General features: G+C 35.7%; 1 protein-coding gene across 29 annotated transcripts in view; it reads right to left on the bottom strand.

Annotated features, from left to right (window-relative positions):
* Positions 1–20813, bottom strand: part of NEB (nebulin) — a 130945-nt gene that overhangs the window by 25715 nt on the left and 84417 nt on the right. For 23 of the 29 annotated variants that reach the window (XM_054829697.1, XM_054829698.1, XM_054829708.1 and 20 more), the window contains exons 114-141: positions 20547–20651; positions 19683–19787; positions 19263–19370; positions 18877–18984; positions 18094–18201; positions 17348–17452; positions 17152–17256; positions 16856–16954; positions 16516–16626; positions 16241–16345; positions 15431–15535; positions 14936–15040; positions 13705–13809; positions 13289–13393; positions 12655–12759; positions 12058–12162; positions 10450–10554; positions 7771–7875; positions 7505–7612; positions 6163–6267; positions 5428–5532; positions 5205–5309; positions 4523–4627; positions 4294–4404; positions 3697–3807; positions 3123–3224; positions 2897–2995; positions 2185–2283 (exon numbers count right to left, since the gene is read on the bottom strand). In XM_054829697.1, coding sequence (XP_054685672.1) covers positions 2185–2283; positions 2897–2995; positions 3123–3224; positions 3697–3807; positions 4294–4404; positions 4523–4627; positions 5205–5309; positions 5428–5532; positions 6163–6267; positions 7505–7612; positions 7771–7875; positions 10450–10554; positions 12058–12162; positions 12655–12759; positions 13289–13393; positions 13705–13809; positions 14936–15040; positions 15431–15535; positions 16241–16345; positions 16516–16626; positions 16856–16954; positions 17152–17256; positions 17348–17452; positions 18094–18201; positions 18877–18984; positions 19263–19370; positions 19683–19787; positions 20547–20651 — 2949 coding nt within the window. Of the gene's footprint in view, positions 1–2184; positions 2284–2896; positions 2996–3122; positions 3225–3696; positions 3808–4293; positions 4405–4522; positions 4628–5204; positions 5310–5427; positions 5533–6162; positions 6268–7504; positions 7613–7770; positions 7876–9696; positions 9802–10449; positions 10555–12057; positions 12163–12654; positions 12760–13288; positions 13394–13704; positions 13810–14935; positions 15041–15430; positions 15536–16240; positions 16346–16515; positions 16627–16855; positions 16955–17151; positions 17257–17347; positions 17453–18093; positions 18202–18876; positions 18985–19262; positions 19371–19682; positions 19788–20546; positions 20652–20813 lie in introns of all 29 variants that reach the window. The other 6 variants (XM_054829703.1, XM_054829726.1, XM_054829711.1 and 3 more) reach the window with 3 other exon arrangements.

Raw genomic sequence — 20813 nt, 5'->3', positions numbered from 1 at the left:
TGAAGAGTGCAAGAAAAACTCGCAGTATTAAAAATTAAGTTCTGGCTTATCTAAATGGATCCCATAGTTAGTATGTGTACTCATCACCATTAGAATAAACATCAGTAGAAAAATTCTGAGGATTTATGTCTTCTCTGTAGTAGTATTCTGACTGGTATGGAAACAAGGGAGGCAATATTTCTTTCTGCTTACCAATCCACATCTCCTTGGAGATATTTTATACTAAATAAGCTAGCAACCCCCATCCCTGGTCTAAAGAACAAGAATTGAACAACTTTCATCAGCCTTTCTGAAAGAATTTGATCTCGTTCAGGACCAAGATAATACTTAGGAAAAAGCATGCAGAAAATATAAGACTGTGGCTAATGAGGAAAAAAGGATTAATGGTTCTTCAGGAAAAAAACTAATTTCCCAAGCAATATTTATGTGAAAATTGAAATGAAAGAAATAAAATACTGAAGAACTGACAGGTAAGTTGAGGAACAGCTGACTCATGCTAAAGAGTTTGAAATTATGACAATTACAGAAATATAAACAGATGATTTTATATTAGTAAAAAAAGAAAGATGATTGAATGCAGAATTAAATCACATTCCACAATCATATTTATACTTTGAATTCACTGCCATTTTCTCGTCCATGCAGCACCATATGGCTCATGCTGGATAGCACTGTTGCTCTTTTGCTTTCTAAAATATGCCAACATTCAGATAAAACACACAGTGAAACAGGCAAATCCACAGATTATATAGCTGCCGTAAGAAAACGAAGAATATTAACTTTTTTTACATACAGGGAATCAGTATTGGTTCTGACCTCATAAAAATTAAAATCTAGCAGAAGTATACTAGAATCTGTTAAGTTTTGCAGGCTATGCAACATATGATCAAGATCAGATCATCATGCCCAAGAGTTCACTTTTTTTAAGCCCAGAAGAAATGTAGCTGGAAGATCTATGCAAAATTAAAAGCAAGCATGCCAGACAGGCAGATGAAATCCAACCAACCAGAGGCAAGTGGATAAACAAACTGGACATAATGCTTTATAAAGGAGAAGTTCATGAGAAGAAATGCCCAAGATGAAGATTATGCCAATTATTCTTTGCTCCCTTACTGCCTCTACAAGAGTTAATTTTCTCTCAGGAACAAAATAATCTCATCAAAGCATGTTTATAAGAGGAGAACTGGCTAGCACTGGAGCAAAGCAGGAAAAGGAGGATCTCATCACTGAATGGTAATAAACATAATTTATTCATTTTTCTTGTAGTTCAGTTGTTCAGTTTAAGAATCCTTAGTTCTACTGAAAAGATGCTTTTTTTTTTCTGACACACACAGTGGCTGACATTCAAACATGCGACAGTTACGTGCAGCAGTCATGGCTAGACATGGAAAAAACCACAATGCCCCCCTTTTTTTTTTTTCATTTGGAAATACATGTGCAAAACTGAAATGGCACAGATCTGTCTGCTGCCACTTCAAAAACTGCTTTGCAGCCATCGTTTTTCAATTTTCCAACAGTTTTGCAACGGAAAGAAATATAAGAAATGATGTGCCCTCAAATTACTACCGGGTACGGTCTCAGAGGCTCTGGGACTGATCTAGTCATACACTGTGCTTCCATTATGCCATTCCAGCACAATGTAAACAGAATAGTTTAAATGACATCGAAATAGTAGTTTGAAGTTTGAATAAAGTTCTAGTCTGAATGTTATGCATATGGTATGACTGTCCACTGAAAATTACCAGCACCATTGTTCGGGTTTGTCATACACACATACTTATATTTTTTGCAGTTTCAGGAAAAACAGCTTAAGCTTCTATGTCTGGGTTTAGTTTTTTGGGTGAAAAAGGTGAGTTTTCACACTGCATGAGTGCATCAGAAACTTCCATTAAAAACACTGGAAATTCCTAAACTGTTATGAAGGGCATAATAACATTATGTGGTATTTCTGAAACAGATAAATTCCCCACGCACAGAATTCCCATGCACTGTCTTTCCAGAGGAAAAAAAGAAGGTGACATCTAACATCTCACAAGTTTTGCTACATTCAACACCTTTGACGCAAAAAGATGGAGTGCAAGTGGTGGATCATAAATCCTTTAACAGGTTGGAATCGTAAGACAATATGCAAGCAAGAGATGCATAAAATGGCATTCCCAGATGTGTCACTTAAAATTCTCTTACATGACTACTTAGCATATTAGCTTTCTTAAAGGTTCTCATCCATGGGGTATCATAAGATGCAGCTCCATGCCCTCTCATATGTTGTTTGAGGTATTCTGCCTATAACGCGTAGCAAGAAAGCAAGATCAGAAATGCAAACAAGTACAGGATTAAAGCATGAAGTGGTGAGAAAGAACCAAGCTGAACTGAGGTCCTGGCAGAAAAAACTGTCACAGAAAATAGCATGTGCTTCAGACTGGTCAGAGAACATGGCCATTGTATAAAAGTAAGCAAGCTTCTATTAATGTAACACTAACTTCAAAACAGAAGATGCTTTTAAAGGCACAAAGTGGAAAGAAAGTGGCTGAAAGAAACTGAATGTCCATCTCATAAAGGATGGATAATAAGAGTTAGGTAAAAGGCTGCTTCTTTTAAAGCTGATACCCAGAAAAGATAAAAAAAGAGAACACAGCTAACATTTCAGCCTTAGTATTTACAGGATCTTGTTACGGCATCATTTTAAGGAGATTCTACACCTCCATTAGTGACATTTAGCAAATCAGTAGAAAAGTACATTTAACAAAGAAATACCTTGCATTAGGATTTAATTTTTAACACATTCTATTTGAAAGATTCCTTTATCCCCTAATCTAGAAATAATTTCAGTTATAATATTAGTATCACGTCTCATTTCCCCCACTGCTTCGAAGTTTCACCAACTTTTTATTATTACCTGACTAGTTAGCTTGGACACCTCCTTTGCCAGTTCAATATCTGGACGTCCCAGCATGGTTACACCAATGCCAGCTTCTCCACGCTTTTTATATTCAATCTAACAAAGAAAAAAATAGAGTCTATTTTAGTAATGATGACATTCCCTTTTAAATGTTTTACTGACATCATTTTTAATAGTAAAATTACTGCTAAAGAATCATACAGAAGATTTTAAAAAAACTTACATCACTAATTAACTTGGCAGCCTGAGTTGCTTTCTTAATATCTGGTCGATCCGCTATAGGTGTGTAGTGGAGCTTTGACTTGGCATCTTTCTTGTATTCAATCTAATCCGTGATGATAGATAAGAGGAAAGAAAATTACTGAGGTTTGTTCGTGAGCAATATACCTAATAAGGACACAGCAATGTTGCTGGGAAAGTGGATGGGATTCTTTAAAAAATAATTTCACAAGGAATGGATTTGGGAATCTGATTTTGCAAGTTGTCTACAAACGAAGAAATAAGCGTGTGCAATTCTGTCTGTATTTGAAGGAATGAAAAAATTATTAGATGTGATTCACAGTAGATTACTTTAAATCGTACCATGTGATTAAGTAGAAATATGTCTTTTGAAAAGATCCTTTATTTCAGTGCAATTTTACATTTGTCAATATTTGCAGCTTTAGCTTTCAGAATTATACCTGAACATGGAGGCTGGGAGGATCCAGAAGTATCTGAACATCTGTTTTTGTCCGCTGGCTGTGATTGAATTTGCTTACAGAAGCTATTTAATTCGTGAAAACACAAGACAAACTTACTGTACTCTGTTTTTTAGCAACTTCCATGGCATGTTTCACTTCAGGAGGCTCCAACATGATAGAATAATTAGACTTGCCTTTCTCCTTCACAAACTTCTTTTTATAGTTTGTCTGTTAAGAGCAAAAAGGGCCATGAGCGATTTTTTAATTTCACATGGAGGTAAATGCTACTGAAACGTGAAAATAAGCTCACTGAAAGTGTTAAGACAGATAAAATGCAGTCTACACAGTCTCAAAATGTATGGTCCCCAGCTTGTTTGTCATCATTTGCGCTTTAGATCACAAAAGCTTGCTATTTGGAGATAATAATTTGTGTTTAAACTGTGTTCTATGACAAATAAAATCTGAATTCAGGGCACTTGTTAGCACTCCAGCCTGCCACTCTTCTCCAGAGTATTTCAACAGGCTCCCAATAAAATGTGTTTAGCTCTTTCTTAAAGTCTCATTCTAGTAGGAATTAATCTTTTCTGACTCCTTGGACATTCTACAAAGACTCTAAACGTGTTGCATGTATACTAAAACATGCAACAGTCTAATCAATTATAGGCAGCAGGCAATAATTTGTTGTAATAAATTGTTATTACACTAGTTACTTACCTCACTGACATTCTTGGTCACCTCTTTCACATGAGCAGTGTCTCGTGTCTCCGGCAGGGTTGTATAAGACCCATGTGGAAGCTGCTTCTTGCTATGTGCTTTGTATTTGTTCTGAAAGCACAGAATAAAAATAGGTAAGAATTAGCAATGCAAGGTCCGTGTCCCCTGTCCCCCCCGCAATATTAAAGCAGTGTAGTTAAAATGAGTAAGTAACTGCCCGATGTTTTACCTCAGATACAAGAGAGCTGACATTCTTAGCCAGGAGGATCTGAGGTGTGTCTGGAACAACATGGTATGTTCCTCGAGCTTTGTTGTGCTTCTCTTTGTATTTTATCTAGCAGGAAGAAAAGATATCATTTTAAGCAATGTGTATCTTGACTTGTGGCAATTTAAAAAGAAATTACTATAGTTCTGACTGCTTCTTAGTGAAAAAGTTTGCAGACAATCCCGTATTTTGATTTTTTCCAAGATATATTCATTCCTGTCTATATATTCCTATAGCTCTTACTTGGAATTTTATTAATATATTGAATATAGTGTTAGCAATAATTAAAGATACTTTCTGTTATGCACAAGTTATACCTGCAGGGTTTTTTTGCTGTGTTCTCCAGATAATATTTTCATTTCAATAAAATGAATGCAGAGATATACCAAAGGTCTAGGGTGTTCAGGCAACGTTCACTTTGAATATTTATTTAATCCATGAAGGAGGCCAGTGATATTTACAAGAAAAAATTTATTCAGATTTTGCCAATTCGTTAACAAAATAAACAAGACAAATCAAATAATGAAGTGAGACTAAGAACAACTTTTTAAAGCTCCATTCTTAATGCAATCATATTTCCAATAAAGTAGTTTATGTAGTAAGTAAAGTTCCAGTAGAACAAAGAACTAAGTGTTCGAGTACTTACATCACTTGCCAAGATGGCATTATTTAAAGCCAATACTGTGTTTTTATCATCTGTGACAGACAGTTTGCATCCCTTTAGGAATTCCCGGTCCAGTTTGTATTCATACTGCAGGAAGAAAAAATAAAAGATAAAAGAAGAGAGTCTCAAATCTTCTACTTTTTTTAATTCTGAAGATGAGAGATGTAGGGAAAGGGAGTATTCAGTGCGTTCTGATTTTTTTTACATCACTCTGTTGCAGAGACGACTTGGCTGCTTGAACAAAGTCAGGCCTATCAGCAATCCAGTGCCAATGAGCCTTGGCTGCTTCATATTTCTTCTTATAATCCAGCTGTTTATAGTGAAACAAAAAGAAAAAAGAAGTTAATTGGAAGTTGTGTACTTTATATGACATTCCTACAGATGCAAATTCTCTTTCAATGTCTATCAGTTAAAGAGAGAAGAGGTAAGAAAGTCCATCTACATTAGATTAGGGCCTTCCTCTGAATCATGTACAACCAGTGGGACTCCATTTACTCTAGTTTTTCCACTGCTGGGTGGAGAAAGGAATATGAATGACCGAAAGGATGTCCTGACTTTGAAGTAGGTGAGTGCTTTCAGTTCCTTGCCTATTGAAGTGGATGCTGGGCCACCGATAATAGCAAACACAGGAGAGCTTCCCATGAAGTGCTTACTTTGTCCACAAGAACATCATCACAGAGATTTTCTGGGACAGTTATGTATCTTTCAGGAAAATAGACGTGTGACATACAAGGACCTCGACCTCAAAGACAACTTGCAAGAGTGAGCACTTTAGTATGAAATAAATTAAAATATATTTTATTCAAGCATCGTAAGAATTAGAGGCAATGTCCAAGCTCAAAAAATTTCAGTGGAACTTAAAATAATTTCCTGTGGTATCCATTGCCAGTCCCAAACACTATCCATAATAGAATTAAAGTATTAATAAAACTGAACTCACATTGCTGTTTAGCTTGTAAGCATGCCTTGGAGTCTTAATATGAACTGAATCTGCTATGACATTGCAGTGAGATTTATTCCTCTCATACACTTCTTTGTATTTCAGCTAATGAAAGACAAACATAAAAAAAGTTTGCAAAGTTAGTATCATCGTCAATAAGAAAAGCATCAAAATATCAAAAACATAGTATTAAAAATTGCTCTTGTCAAGAAAAACATCTTAACAGAAGAAAAAGAAATTATATCAATACGACTTAGTATCAGCCATCTGCCTGAAAGAAGGGTCCTCTTCAACAGCAGTTCTCTTTAAATAGAAAATGTAGCAGGTATAACTCATCATGAAGCACAGCCTAAATTTAACAAAATCTACACATGAACAGTAATTCTGCCTATTTCTAGGCTTTTTTGCACTTAATAGAAAGCCTTTAAAGAAACTTATCTTCAGATAGGCACATTCAATGCTTTCTGAAAATTCCTTTAGAGAATCTCAAGTTCAGCACTCAGTTTGGAACCAGAAAAATGTACTTTAATCTACAGATCACTTTTGAACATCTCTGACTCTTAATGATCCACATTAGTATCTGGATATTACGGTTATTTTTTCCTCCTAGAATTACTCATTGCATAGATAATCCATGTAGCATCTGAATGACTTTCACAGTACTTATTCTCACAGTACTGAGTTACAGAAGCACTTGTATCCTCATGTTATTTAGGGATATCTAAGGAACAATAATACAAAGGTCAGAGAGAAAGCCTAGGGGAGGAGGACGAATTCGAACCAGGACTCCCAAATCCTATGATATTATTCTATCCACTTCATCTTCCTTTCTCTCTTTTCTTTTTAGCCTTCCATTACCCCATAATCAAAACACATATTTATTTTAGATAAGAATATTTACCTTACATATTCACAATATCCATAGAAGAAATGAATAAACACAGTAATGTATTAAATACCTTACTCAAGACTCCACAAAAGCCACTAGCTAATAGGGGAAGAAAACCCAGAAACAAACTCCCCAAATCCATGCTTTACTTAGATACCAGTTCCAGCTCACGGCTTTTATTACTTTTGAGGGTTGCTCTACCCCAGCAAAAATGTTCCAAGAGCTATAGAAGAACATTACATGAAAAAACTTCCTGAATAATTTATACTCTATTGTGTTTTTTGAAAAAGCATTAAGTACATATGCAGTTTTACCTGCAAACATAACCAATACACTCTAACAAGAAACTGTTTTTTACTGACAGCATTACATTTAAGTTAAAAGTATTGCATATCAAAGTAAAAAGTCAATTAAGTGTCTTTTTGATACCACAGACAGGGATAATTTACTTACATCACTTATTCTGTCCTTGACCTTGCGCACATGCAATAACATAGGTGTATCATGGATTGTAGTATAGCCTTTAGGCTTTGCTTTGTTATATTCCAACTTGTAAATAATCTGAAGATAAAAATTATAGATAATATTATTTCTTGACATTATTGGTGTCAATTGAAAAAAAGCAAGGAGAGAAACACAGTATAATGGACTACTGATCACACTTCAAAGGTCAGAATTCAGAGAAGGCGGTAGGCTTGAAAGGGACTGACCACACTTACATCACTAATCAGTTTGTTGACTTTTGTAGTCCTTAAATGTTCTGGAGTATCCACAACTGTAGTATACTTGTCTTTCTTCTTTTCATAGTCCTTTTTGTATTCAACCTGGTGATTGGGAAAGAGTGTATGTTAACCACACAAACCAGGACAAAACATCTTCAGGACATATGTTTATATTCACACAAAGTTGCAAAATCCTTCTACCAAAGCCAATGAAAGCTGAACATGCACAATGAGCTAAACTTTGCAAACCCCTTGTTTGCCCAAGAGGCTGCCTATCTATTTGTGTGATCAATTTTACATTTATTTCACTAAGTGTAAAAGCTTCACTATGCTAAATCTCCAAGACTGAGCTAAAAAAGCAACCTCAGCAGATCAGTGACTTTTAAGATTCGTAACTGGACAATATCTCATTTTTAAATATTCATCAAAGGAAGAGAAACATAAAACATCTTACACAGTAGAAGATAAAAACATCCACTGAATATATCAGAATGCCAGGCTATTTTAAAGGCTTTGATAACAGAATGTGTATCTTGATAATTTCTTTCTTAAAGATGGTCTTGCCCTACTCAGGACTCTAAACCTATTTTCACAGAATTCAGTGAGAACAGACTGTACACCAAGAATGAGAATTCATTGTAGACAGCCTGAGGGCAGGTGGAAGAGGTTAGGACACATTTTTAAAACAGAACTTTCATGCTCTATCTTGCATCAGAAAATAAAACCATGCTTTTGAAACAGGACTACAACAGACAAAATATAAAAAATTATATACAAACAACAAATCATAACATGAAGTGAACTCAGATGAACATGCAGGTCAGGCAGAGTGCTATTTTTTTTCTTCAAACGTACTCAAACTTACCTGGCAAGGAGTTTTTAATGAGATAATAGAAATCCAAGGATAAATTGAACAAAAATGTCTAGTAAAGCCCTTCAGTACCTTATTACTGAAGAATTTTATTAACTGTGCTAATAGTAACAAAGAAGAACACCCTCGTCCTTCTCATGTAATTGTTTTCTACTGTTGCGTTTCCAGTTTATAATTGAAATGTTATATGCTGGTTTCACCTGGCCCAGTCACGGATCGTTTTTACCACTGAAAACAGTAAGGTTACTGCTAGCAGCTGTGATTTCAGAGCAGAAATAAATATGTATCAGTTATTTAATAAGCCATATTTTCATCCAGCTGGTACAACCAAAATCTATATGCTGAAATCCAGATTAAATGAAGGTAGAATATGGAAAGTTAATTCTCCACAATAATATCAGAGTCATTACAGGCTTCCTTTTACATCATCAGAAGTATAAATATGTTAGGCTCTTTGTTCTGTATGAACAAATAGCTGAATCATACTCACTTTCTACTTTCTGATTCTTATAAGAACTGGCAAAAGGAGAGAGTATTCTTTTAAATAAGCTGTACTACATGACTGCATGACGACTGCTTTGCTAGCCTTGCTTAAAAGCAAGTCGTGAAAACATGATTTACTACTGACCTGTGCACCTATACCATTTCTAAGAGCACTTAGAAGTGAGACACAACTCTGTTCTGTATTTAGGCACAATCTGACACCATTGTCAGGCAGAGCAGTAGATAAATGCTGTAATCTACTCGCCAAATTACTTCACCGTGTTCATACTGAATTAAGGGACTTGTGTTATGAGGGGTGGTCAGTCCAAGAAATGGTGGCAGAATGAGAATTTGGTTAGGAAAATATCAAGAAGAGCTAACATACAATATCTTAAATGTATGGAAAATTGCTTTTTATGTTAAGTAGCACAACGCCAAAACTCTGGAGTCTGATATCTGTAGAAATTTAGAGAACTCCCAAGCATTAAATATTAGAAGTCCAAGCAGCTAATTTTTATATACATATTTGCATATATAATGTCTCCTACAGCAGCAGTTCTTCATATTACCTGACTCCATAAGTATGTGTTGTAGAGTGCTGTCAGCATATCTGGCCTCAGAATTTCATTACATCCGTGTTGCAGGAGCATCTTGGCAAAGGATTTATATTTTTTCTGTTCATGCAAATGGCAACGAAGTACAAAAGAGACTTGTGAACACCAGAAACAACAACACAGCTCTAGATCCCAGACACTTGGAGAGTGGAGAGATTTAGGCCAGGTACTATATGTATTCATTCAAATGTGCATACAACTTACATCTATATAATTAAGACTGTCAAGAGTATTTATTAACAGATTTGCATACTATTCCATTAAGGAAATTGTGGAAAATTTTTTTGGGAGATAAGAGTAAATTATAGATGAAGGTGAGGGCACTCAAAAGCCAAATATGTCACTGTTGCTTGAGTAATGAGTAAGAAGATAATGTTTGTAAAGGTCATTAAAAGAGGTAATAAAAAATAAATGCATGATACAACATGCATTTTTTAAAACCTCTCCAATGACTTCAAGAGGCATTAGATTTCTGATGTCAATTGATGCACAATACATGAAAGTACATACAGTAGAGATTAGCTCACTCAAAAAGTAATAATTCTTTTTGGGTGGCAAAACAAAGACTGTCTGATCGACTGAACTAAAACATCACAACATCACAGGTGGAACCTATGATACTGCCAGCTATAGACGTTTCACACAGACAGAGGTGCTGTGAGTGAACCAGGCACTTTCTGGCAGCACCGGCTAGTGCTCCTACAGTACCTGGCTGCTCAGTGTAGTCCCCCACTTGGCCAGGAGGTTCCTAGGATCATCCACAATAACGCTGTACCTATCTTTGAGCTTCTCATAGGCAGCTTTATATAATTTCTGCTCAGAATAGCATAATACAGTGTAAAAAATTGAGAGAGGGAAGGCACAAAGAGATCATCATAGTTCTAACCATTGAAACCTCTTTACATGGACTATTTAAAGGCTGGGATTGAAGTTCATATCCAAAAAAGAAAAATACAGTTTAAAAAAAAAACACAAAGAGAAAATATTTCCAAAGAGAATACGCATTTCTACATTTCCACCGGAAGGCCTAATCTACCAATTCTGGATGCCTGCATTCTGTCCTCTTCAATAAGCCATTTATGACTTACTTTCTTCATGAAAAATAACTGCAGAAGTAACTCTGTATGGAACTAGATTCTTGATTTGAGTACAAAGAGAACACAATGAGATGCAAGGGTAAAATACAATGTTACATTATCATCAGACATTTTGTAAGCAAAAACTATAATCCCCCATCAGAAAAAAACATCACTTACACAAAAGAAGACATTTAGGTAAGTTCATTCCAATATATGGAGCTCCCACTGCTAAAATTTTACTCATTTATATTTATCATATTAAATTTTTCCTTCTTTGTTCTACCAAACAATAAGCAGAGTGAATACTGACAACCTTCCATAGTAAATTCTGTTTCACTGCTTATCAAATTCAGTATGAAACGATAGCAATGGTACTGGAATGGTATCTGTTGTGAAACAGTTTTTCTTACTGAGAATAGATAATACCATAACACATTTACTGACAGGTAAACAATGTAACATAGCGTCTTGTGAAAAAGAATACAATACCAGGTCGTGAGAGTCTAAATATATGCTGCTTTAATGAAAAGCATCAGGGTCTGGTGTGGTAATGCCAACTCTAAGCTGATGAGAATTCACCTAGAGCAGAGTGCTTTTCAATGGGCGCTCTGGTGGGTGTACAGCACTACTCCTAGCAACTCCATTGCTGATTTTGATCTAAAACCCAGGGGCATTCATTATTCCCCTTTGCTACTATGCTGTGTTTATTGTTTCTTTAGCACTACAGAAGAAAAGTAAGAAAAAGTAAGTAGTAGATGCGGAGAATTCAAGGCAAAATATCTGAAATGAAACAGAGCTATGATAACTTCAGCCATAATACTATCTTCCTAACACTGATGAAGGCTTCTTTCAGTGTTTCAGGAAAGTAGTTTTGATTATCTCCAAACCTTTTTCATGTAACAATCAACAATCAGTGTTACTAAACAAGCAGCATTATTTAAGTTAGCATTTATTTACCAGTCAGCAAAGGAGAAGTTTCTTTGCAATGATAAAGTAATGGAACAGGGGTCAGGATTTCACTTTTTAGGTATTGCAAACCTGCCCCGTCCCAATACTCAGGCAAACAATAGGAACAACCTTGTCTTTCGTGCTTTTAATCTGACCTTAAGATATCTTTAAGCCTGAATATATTTTGATTTACTTACAACTTCATAAGGAAGATCAACCTTCAACTCGGTATTAACATACACACACTTACTACTTCAATATGAGACTTAACAGAAATCTTTAAACTTACCCCATCCATCAACTGAGTTGCGTGTTTAAAATGCTTGTTAAGTGGAGAGTCAGCTACATACTGAAAATGAGACTTAGTCTTCTCAAATATCTCCTTGTACTTACACTGGAGAAAAAAAACAACACCAAACACAAAAATAACTCCAATGTCAACCCAAAGAAGGCTAAGGCAATGAAAACATGATTTTAGAAACAATTTGCAGGAAAACCATGGTAGAATTATTGCATATGTGTATTTAACATACCTACAAATAAAAACTAGTAGTAAATGTAGTAGTTTGCAGGATGGAACTATCACATTGAAGAGGCAATGGAAATTTCAAGTCTTCATAATTTTAAAGCTAGACTTAGAATCAGTAGAAAAATTACCAGGGAGCTGGTATCTTTGCAAGGAATAGAGGACATAAGCAAAAGACTATTTTGCCTCTGTTTTCTTTTATAGTAAGAACTGAAATTTTACATGCTATATATAAAATTCTACCATGAGCTATTCATATCAATGTCGAGGTCAGAACTGGATTCTCCTGCAAAAAATATATCTACAATATAAATATATGTCAAAAAAACCCCCCATTTAGCAACAGACTGTTTTACTTACCCCACTGTAGAGCACCTTATTCTTTTCTGCCAGAGCAAAACTTGGAGTATCCCATGCATAACAGCCAGTGCCTCTGAGCCATGATAAGTCTTCCTTGTATTTAACCTTTAGAACAGAAGTAAAAGGATTCAGTTTTAAGCAGCACCAAGTGGCAGCTTACCGATGCTGACATGACACAAGGTGTCACAAACAGAGCTGCATCCATTATTGTGCCATTATACAATATGTTACAGTTACTCATACTTTTCTGATGGACTCAGATTACTCACATACCTAATCTATCATGAGCTATTGGAGTTCCTGTGTGGATTAAAACCCATTTATTCTTGTATAATTAAGGGGTTATTGTATACGTACAGACATACTGAATTAAAGGTTGTTCTAGGATAACACACAAATCTAAGCAAATGCAACTGAAATGAATTAAGACTGTTCTGCTAATTTCAAAAGGAGAAGGGCTGCAATTTTAGCCATCTGATTTGCTCTGTCATTTCACAGATCTACCAGGTGAAAGTGTAAATCACTTCAAAAATTTCAGCTGACTTCCCTTTCTCAAGAAATAAGACTGGATTTTCATTTTGGAAACCTACTTACAACTTTCAACCTCTCACATCCAGGAACTATTTGAACTCACATCACTAATAGCATCTGTGACCGCACGATGATGGAAATGCTCCGGACGGTCTGGGATTGATCTCCAGATTCCTAACTGGCTCATATAATTTTCCTTATATTTCACCTACAAAGAAAATTAAAGAATGAAGTAAAGCGTTTGAGAATAGGACACTCCAGACCATGCAGTTTCAAGACATTCCTTTTTCTGAAACATCAGAACTGAAACAGTGGAAATGAGATTTACTTGCATTCATCTTTGCAACACCAAAGGCAATCAAATGTACAATCTTAAAGAGAAGTAAAGAAGTTAATAATAATAGTTGATCATATTTTTCTAATTATTTGACACGCTTAAAGAGAATGATATCATAAATGGCATATTCTAGGTTATTAAATGACAAACACTAATTAGGAATGAAAATGTTGTATACATACACTGCTAACATCATCGGTGACCTTTCGATGATAGACAATATCCAAAGCATCTTTCACTGTGTGGTATTTGCCCTTAGTATTCTCAAAGGTTTCTTTGTAGCGCAACTGGTAACAAAAGTAACATATAAAAGAATATAATGTATTTATCTGTCAGGAATTGTTTAATTAAATTTCCTACCACTTAGGAATGACATCCAGGGATATGGTGCTGTCCAACACGCTAATGTAAGCCCTGAGGAATTTTAAGAAGCTGCAACTGCCTACAATCAATTGCAATTTGACTGACACTTATGGTGAAAATTAGAGAAAAAAAGAGCTGGTACATCTAAAGCAACATTTCATCCTATTCACTTTCAGACTGAAAGCTGGGGAAAAAACATCCATGTATCACAGGACTGCTCTCTAGAACAGTGAAAGTGCCACTTTTGGCATAAAAAATCCTACTTATTCTTTCTTGTGTGTCCTGATCTAGAAGAAAGTAGGAAGAAAGACTTTCTCAGAGGAGAAATTCAGATGTGCAAAAGAACTGGCATGCTCCTTTGCAGTATTTTAAAATCATTCTTAAGAGAGCAGAAAGACTAATCACTAGAACAAAACACCAGCCCAGCACATACCCTTTCAGGATACAACGTGCAATCTGAAATATATAGCAAAGATCTCACGAATGAGTAGAGTACTCTTAGCAACTGCCTTAAATCACAAATCGCTATTCCAAGCTTGAAGGAAAAATCAATTTCCCCTTAATAACTTTACGTGCAGCAACTCAGATAATTTTTCTCTTTAATTTTCTTCTAAATTAAAAAATGAGTGCATTCTCAATGACATGCAAGTTTACTTGTAACACAAAATTGAGATGAAAATATCTGATAAAATGTATTCTATCCTGGCTGAAGTATCAATCAAACTCCAGTCTGCACTATTTGGAGATTTCATGTGTAAGCAAATTACTTTACATCTATTTTTTCTTTGTTGTAAGAACACACTTCAGTTCAATTGAAAATGAAAACGTATTCTAACAAATGAAAAAAAGCATCACAGTGACATTAAGTAAAAACTTAATAATTTCCATAATATCAAATGGAAAGGTACATGCAAATGGGGTGACCCAGTTTATGACCCACACTGAGATATTATATGCTTTGCATGCTTCTTCCCCATTGATCCTTTTTTTTTTTCTTTTCATAAAGAAATGAAGAAAAAGCAGCAGTGAAAGTGTTCATGGACTACATACATCACTGGCATTCAGGTATGCTCTCTTGGCTCTGATCAAGACTGGTGTGTCAGGGACAGGCGTGTATTTGTCCTTCATCTTCTCATACTGGGTTTTATACTTTTTCTACGAGAGACAGCAAAAGAGAAAAGTTCTATCTTTAATCTCAGAAGTACATGCTAATCTGGTATTATGTTAACACCCAGGGGTGCTACACTGAGTGCATGAGATCATTCTTGCAAAGCCCTTCTGCCAAAACTTGGGAAACAAGCTCCGCCGGTCAGCTCTTTCTAGGTCTTTCTGGTCTTGCAGTCAGCGTACCTCAGATTATGCAAACACATACTTAGAAACAGGTATCTTATAAAATACTAAAACATATTAAAAGAGTGTACTCTGTTACCACAACTTATAAAGGAAATGTGGAACTTAAGCGTAAGACACAGAAAACTAAATGAGGGGTAAACAGATTTGAGCTTTGAAACTATCACTAAAACACTGAAACCCCAAATATCTTACCTCACTGACCATGTCCTTTACATGCCTAGCATGTGTGAAGGCTGGAGTCTGACCACCAGCATGATGATGGGGTCTCTCTTTTGTGGCGAGTTCCACGTACAAGTACTGCAGCAATAAGAAAAGAATCAAAAGTACACATTTCTAGTAAGTTTTACTTTACCTCTATGAAAAATGTCTGTAAATTCATAATGTATACCTAATCACACAATTTACCCCAGGAAAAAATAATGTGCCCTTTCCTCTTCCATACTATCTCAGTTCATCTTTCTCTATCAGTATGCTGATATTCTGTAACTGCTGGTAACACCCTCACAAACCAAGAAGTCAAATGCATGTGACATTAACAATCTCTCTGCCCTACATCCAGACCTAGCTTTAGATAAAAGCATCCATACAGCCTGTTTTTCTCTGGTGAGTATCTTCATTTTGTTCTGCAAATTTAAAAATTCCACAAAATTTGTAGCTAATAGGTCAGATAAAGAACTACTATATGAATAAAGAAATGATGATGAATAAAGGTAGATGGATAAAAATATTTATTCCTCTGATGAAATCAGAGTTTCAGAGAATTTGAACAGAACTGTACCAGGGTTCAGTTCTCTATTTCAGATGGACAAAGCTGAACATGTCCATTACAGACACATGGTCAACATGAAAATTCATAGCCACTTAAAACTGAGGAACAGTCATTTTAAATGTCCTAGATTTAGGACAACATTGCTTTAAAATGCCCTGGAAAGATTTTGCTGTACTTTAAGAGTCATTTAAGAGGGATCCCCTGATTGTTTTTTTTCAGTACAAATTTTTCACCTGGCTTTGTATTTTTTGTCCTTGTTTGGCTCTTAAGAAGTCAGGCGTATCGAGGATGGAAGTGTATTTTGTCTTCAGCTCCTTGCCTGCAGCTCTGTAAACCAGCTGGAAAAAGACAGGTCCATGAATTATTTCTTCTGTTACATATGTTCCTTTAGCAGCTGAACAATCACAGTTTTGCTATTATAACATCTCATGTATTTCAGAAAAAACAGTGAAAGGGTCTGAGCGTAATTATAGCTAACAAAGATGTGCAAAAATAATATAGAACTTACTTCACTCAAATGGGTTTTTAGTTCCTGTACCGCTCTGTATCCAGGAGTATCCAATACCACATTATATTTAGGCCACATCTTCTTTGCGGTATCAGTGTATATATAATTAGACTGGGAAAAGAAAAGCAGTATTACTTAGGAAGCTTTTATTATTGTTGGTAGCAAAGAAAATTTTACAGTGTAACCTAACAGTGCTTTGAAACAACTAACTGGCAGCATGGCAAGAAATTCTGTTGTAAGTCTTTACTCATTTTCATGTACTTAACTCCTTGGAAGTACATAGCATGCATGTAAATAAATCAATCGTCATCATACATGGTTCTCAGAAGAAAACTCTTACCCAAAGCTTACGCAGCTGACGAGCACGGACCATATCAGGAGTATCATACAGGAAGCAACCCAAGCCCTTCAACCACTTCAGATCCTCTTTGTATTTATTCTATGAGGCAATAAGAAAAAGAAAAATCAAAAGTTAACTTTTGGGATAATTTCATTAATCAGTCCCTAAACACAATTACAAAGCATTTATCTATTACAGAACAGAATGCAAATGACAGAAGCCAAATTCCACTTTCAGTATAAAAGCATTAGGCCTGTTGCATTCAAATACAAGGTATCTTAACAGAAGTTGCTTACATCACTTGTGATGTCCCCAACATGGCGGCAGTGCAACACCTGAGGAGTGTATGGCAAGGAAATCAAGTGTCCCTGCATCTTAAAGAAATCTGACTTGTAGATCAACTGAAAGACAAAGAAAAAATAGCATTTGACATGTTTGGTCATGCTGACTATGCTAAATCTTTTCGGGTTCTTATGTTAGAAAGACACATACATCGCTGACAGCCTCCTGCGTTGCCCTGACTTGACGGATTTCTGGTGTGTCTGGAGTGGTATGAATCTTGTCCTTGTACTTGTGGTATGTTGCCCGATACAACCTCTGTATCAAAGGAGACAGCATTCTACGTGTTAAAAAGTTAAAATGGCAAGCAGTCTGGCAGAGTCTCAGTACTTCTCTTTCTTTTTTTTTTTTTCTTGCTAGGTATTGCATAACTACCAGAGAAAAGGGAGAAAACATACTATTTTCTAACTAGGCAAAGATTTTCCACAATTGTTTTTGATAGCAGCATCTCTAATACATGGAGAATCTGAGACGTGTAAATACGTATGTTTAATTTTCATGCTATTAAAGCCAATGACCAAAGAATTGCATACATTTATATAAAACCTGAAACTATCAAGACTCATGCAGATCATCCAGATGCAGTAATTTCTATGCAACTTTAATCAAGTGGCAGCAGATCGGTTAATAAAATTATGCTGCAATTGATTTTATATTATGGTAACAGTTTTACAGGATTACAGAAAGGCAGAGTTATCAGGAACCTTAAAAAGCCCTACAGCCCAACTCCAAGCCTGGATCAATGATCCCTTGCCATTCTTGATGGATATTTGTCTAAACTGCTCTTAAAAGCCTCAAAGAACAGGAATCCTACAACCCTTCCCAGTCAACGTATTCTCATCATTCATATTTTGGGCACTACAAATAAAACTGAAAGCGAATACATATATTTACTGTACCTCATTAATGACTTGATTCACTTTCTTCACATTTTCAAACCCAACATCTTTAGGTCCCAGAGTATAGCCTTTAGCTTTCATGTGTTCATAGGCTTCTTTATATTTCAGCTATAAAGTGGAAAAAGGAACAACAACATATGGAAACAAAATTTGACTGTGATTCTACTTACACTGCAGTTCTGACAGCAATTTATACAGTATAAAGAGTGAGATTTTTAAAGATAAACAAGTGAGATTTGGCTATATCAGAGTTAAATACACTAGCCATCATTGTTATTTTTACTTTTATCACATGGCCCGTGATTAATAATCCTTTAAATTTCTTTTGTATCTAATAAGGTATTTGCATCTGCCTGAGGAAATTTATATGTTGATAATTCAAAATTCATAATTCAGATAATTATGGGGTTTGGTAATCTTTAGATTCTGTTAAGGCAAACATTATTAACATTGGGGCTTGAGCACACTAATAAGATTTAACTGAGCTGACCACCCACACCTGGGATGTCAGGCCTTGCCTGAGCTATGTTGTAAGTGCATCTGTCTTCAGCCCCATCTCCATCCTCACCCTGAGACTTCACCCTGGATGATGAGGTCACTGTCTATGTCATGGCCACCCTCAGTTCCTGGCTCAGGCATCCACATGGAACTACCCCACTCTTGTTGCTCTCTGACAAGCAAATCTGAGAAATAACTGTCTCAAACAGTTGTGTGCTCATACAGGATGGGCATCAAATATTCCCTTGCAACTCATGCTGTGGAAGGACTTAGCACATTACTTACATCACTGCCAATGTATTGGACATGTTTCGCATGCTGAAAGCTGGGGGCATCTGTGGGAAGGCTGTATCCAGTAGGCAGAGCTTTCACACCAGCCCAGCGATACAAATTCTGCAAGAGAAGAGAGAGAGTTTGTGACAACTGTGTGTACCATTTGACAGCATTCATTAGCTGCATAGGAAATCTCTTAATTGCAATTGGCAAAAGATTTTCCCCATGTCTGCATTATAATGCACGCTTGTAGCTTAAACAAGGACATTTCCCCACTTTTATTTCAGAGCAGTGAAATCTAGCTGCTTTATCTGAAAAGCTAAAGACAGACATTAACTTTTAAAGAATTTGCTTTTTGAATATCAGAAACTCTGCAGAGCCAAAAGTTTTATACTTACTTCACTCTGTATTTTGTTTGCGTGATACGCCCGCTCCAAATCTACTGTTTTATCAGTAGGAATCATTTTGCCTTTAACATTGTGCATATATTCACCACGATAAACAGCCTGAGAAAAAGAAAAAGTGATTAGAGGAGAGTCATAATTGTCATGTTCTCTCACAGTATGTATTGTTTACATACATACAGGAATTTCTCCGAAAAAACTGGATGAAAGTTTTTTGGATTCAGGCAGTTAATGATTTTAGTGATTGTGTTCTTGTAACTTAATAAAGGCATAGGCAATGACTTGTAGATAACCCATAATGAATAAATGATTAAAATGAAATTATTATTAGAAATTATTAAAAGTCACATTTCTAGAACTTGTGAGGCAATGGCATATGCAGTATTGGGGGTGCAAGGTGATACAAACACTTACTTCACTTAAATTCAAGCCACTGAGGACATTCTGGACATAGACAGGAGTGTCCATGACCACAGTGTAGTCATTCTTCATTTTTTCTGCCTTAGATTTGTACTTAATCTGCAGAAAGAAATTTGAGAGCTCTAATTAGAAAGGCTAGTTATTGTTAATTGAATTTATCATATATTTACTATATATACTATTTATTTTATTACTGAACTATTCTATTGGTGAACCAGCATTTAAACAGAATGTGTATTGAAATTACAGCTGAATAAATGAACATGGCACCTTACGAGATAAGAACAGCTGATAAGTTTTACCAAGGAATATTAGGAAATATCAATACTCATTCATAGAATAGACATATGTACCATATGATAAATATCCTACATACTTCTGATACAGAACTTACGAAGGGGCATACATTCTCAAAACCCAGAGAATTTTAAAGAATTATCAAAAACCAGAATGGCTGTTCTGCCATATGAATCCCAAACTAAGGATGTGTCATAAGATCTTGAGAGAAGAAAAAGAAATTGTAAAATCAACATCAAAATACATTTTTGTTATAGGAATTCTGCATAATTTCTGCTTTACTTCAAGGGCTCTGAATGAAGAATTACTGTTGTAAGTGCTTTTCTGAGAAGACAAGTATTTAAATGTATGCTAATGCTTTCCTGATGGGATGTAACTTGACAATATCTACTTCTAGAGCAGCAAAGTTTAAATAACCAGATATGTTTGTTTAATGAGTACTTCAGTAGAGAAGGATATATAACATTTTCCAGATTATATCTGGAGTAGAATAAAGCTACTCCATCCTTTTCATGCAATGGAGTAAAAAAAATAAGAAGCAAACCCAGTGTATCCACTCACATCGCTGCGAAGATCGTAGGCATGTTTGGCATGGAGAATTTCAGGAGTGTCCCAAACAAAGCAGCCAATGCCTTTCAGCCAGTTAAGATCATCCTTGTATACCACCTAAGGTATCAGAGCAAAGAAGCAATCTGTAAGGCTTCCACTAGGATCTAATCCCTTATTGCTAAACCACTCTGAAACACAACTGTCAAATGATGGCAAGTAAGGTTTCAGTATTTTGGCCTTTTTTTTTTTTTTTGAGAAAATCAAAATAATTCCTTTGGA

This window comes from Grus americana, chromosome 6 (genome assembly GCF_028858705.1).
Source record: "Grus americana isolate bGruAme1 chromosome 6, bGruAme1.mat, whole genome shotgun sequence".
Taxonomy (NCBI): Eukaryota; Metazoa; Chordata; class Aves; order Gruiformes; family Gruidae; genus Grus; species Grus americana.
The sequence above is the reverse complement of the archived record's forward strand: the minus strand, read 5'-3'. Positions and strand labels throughout refer to the sequence as shown.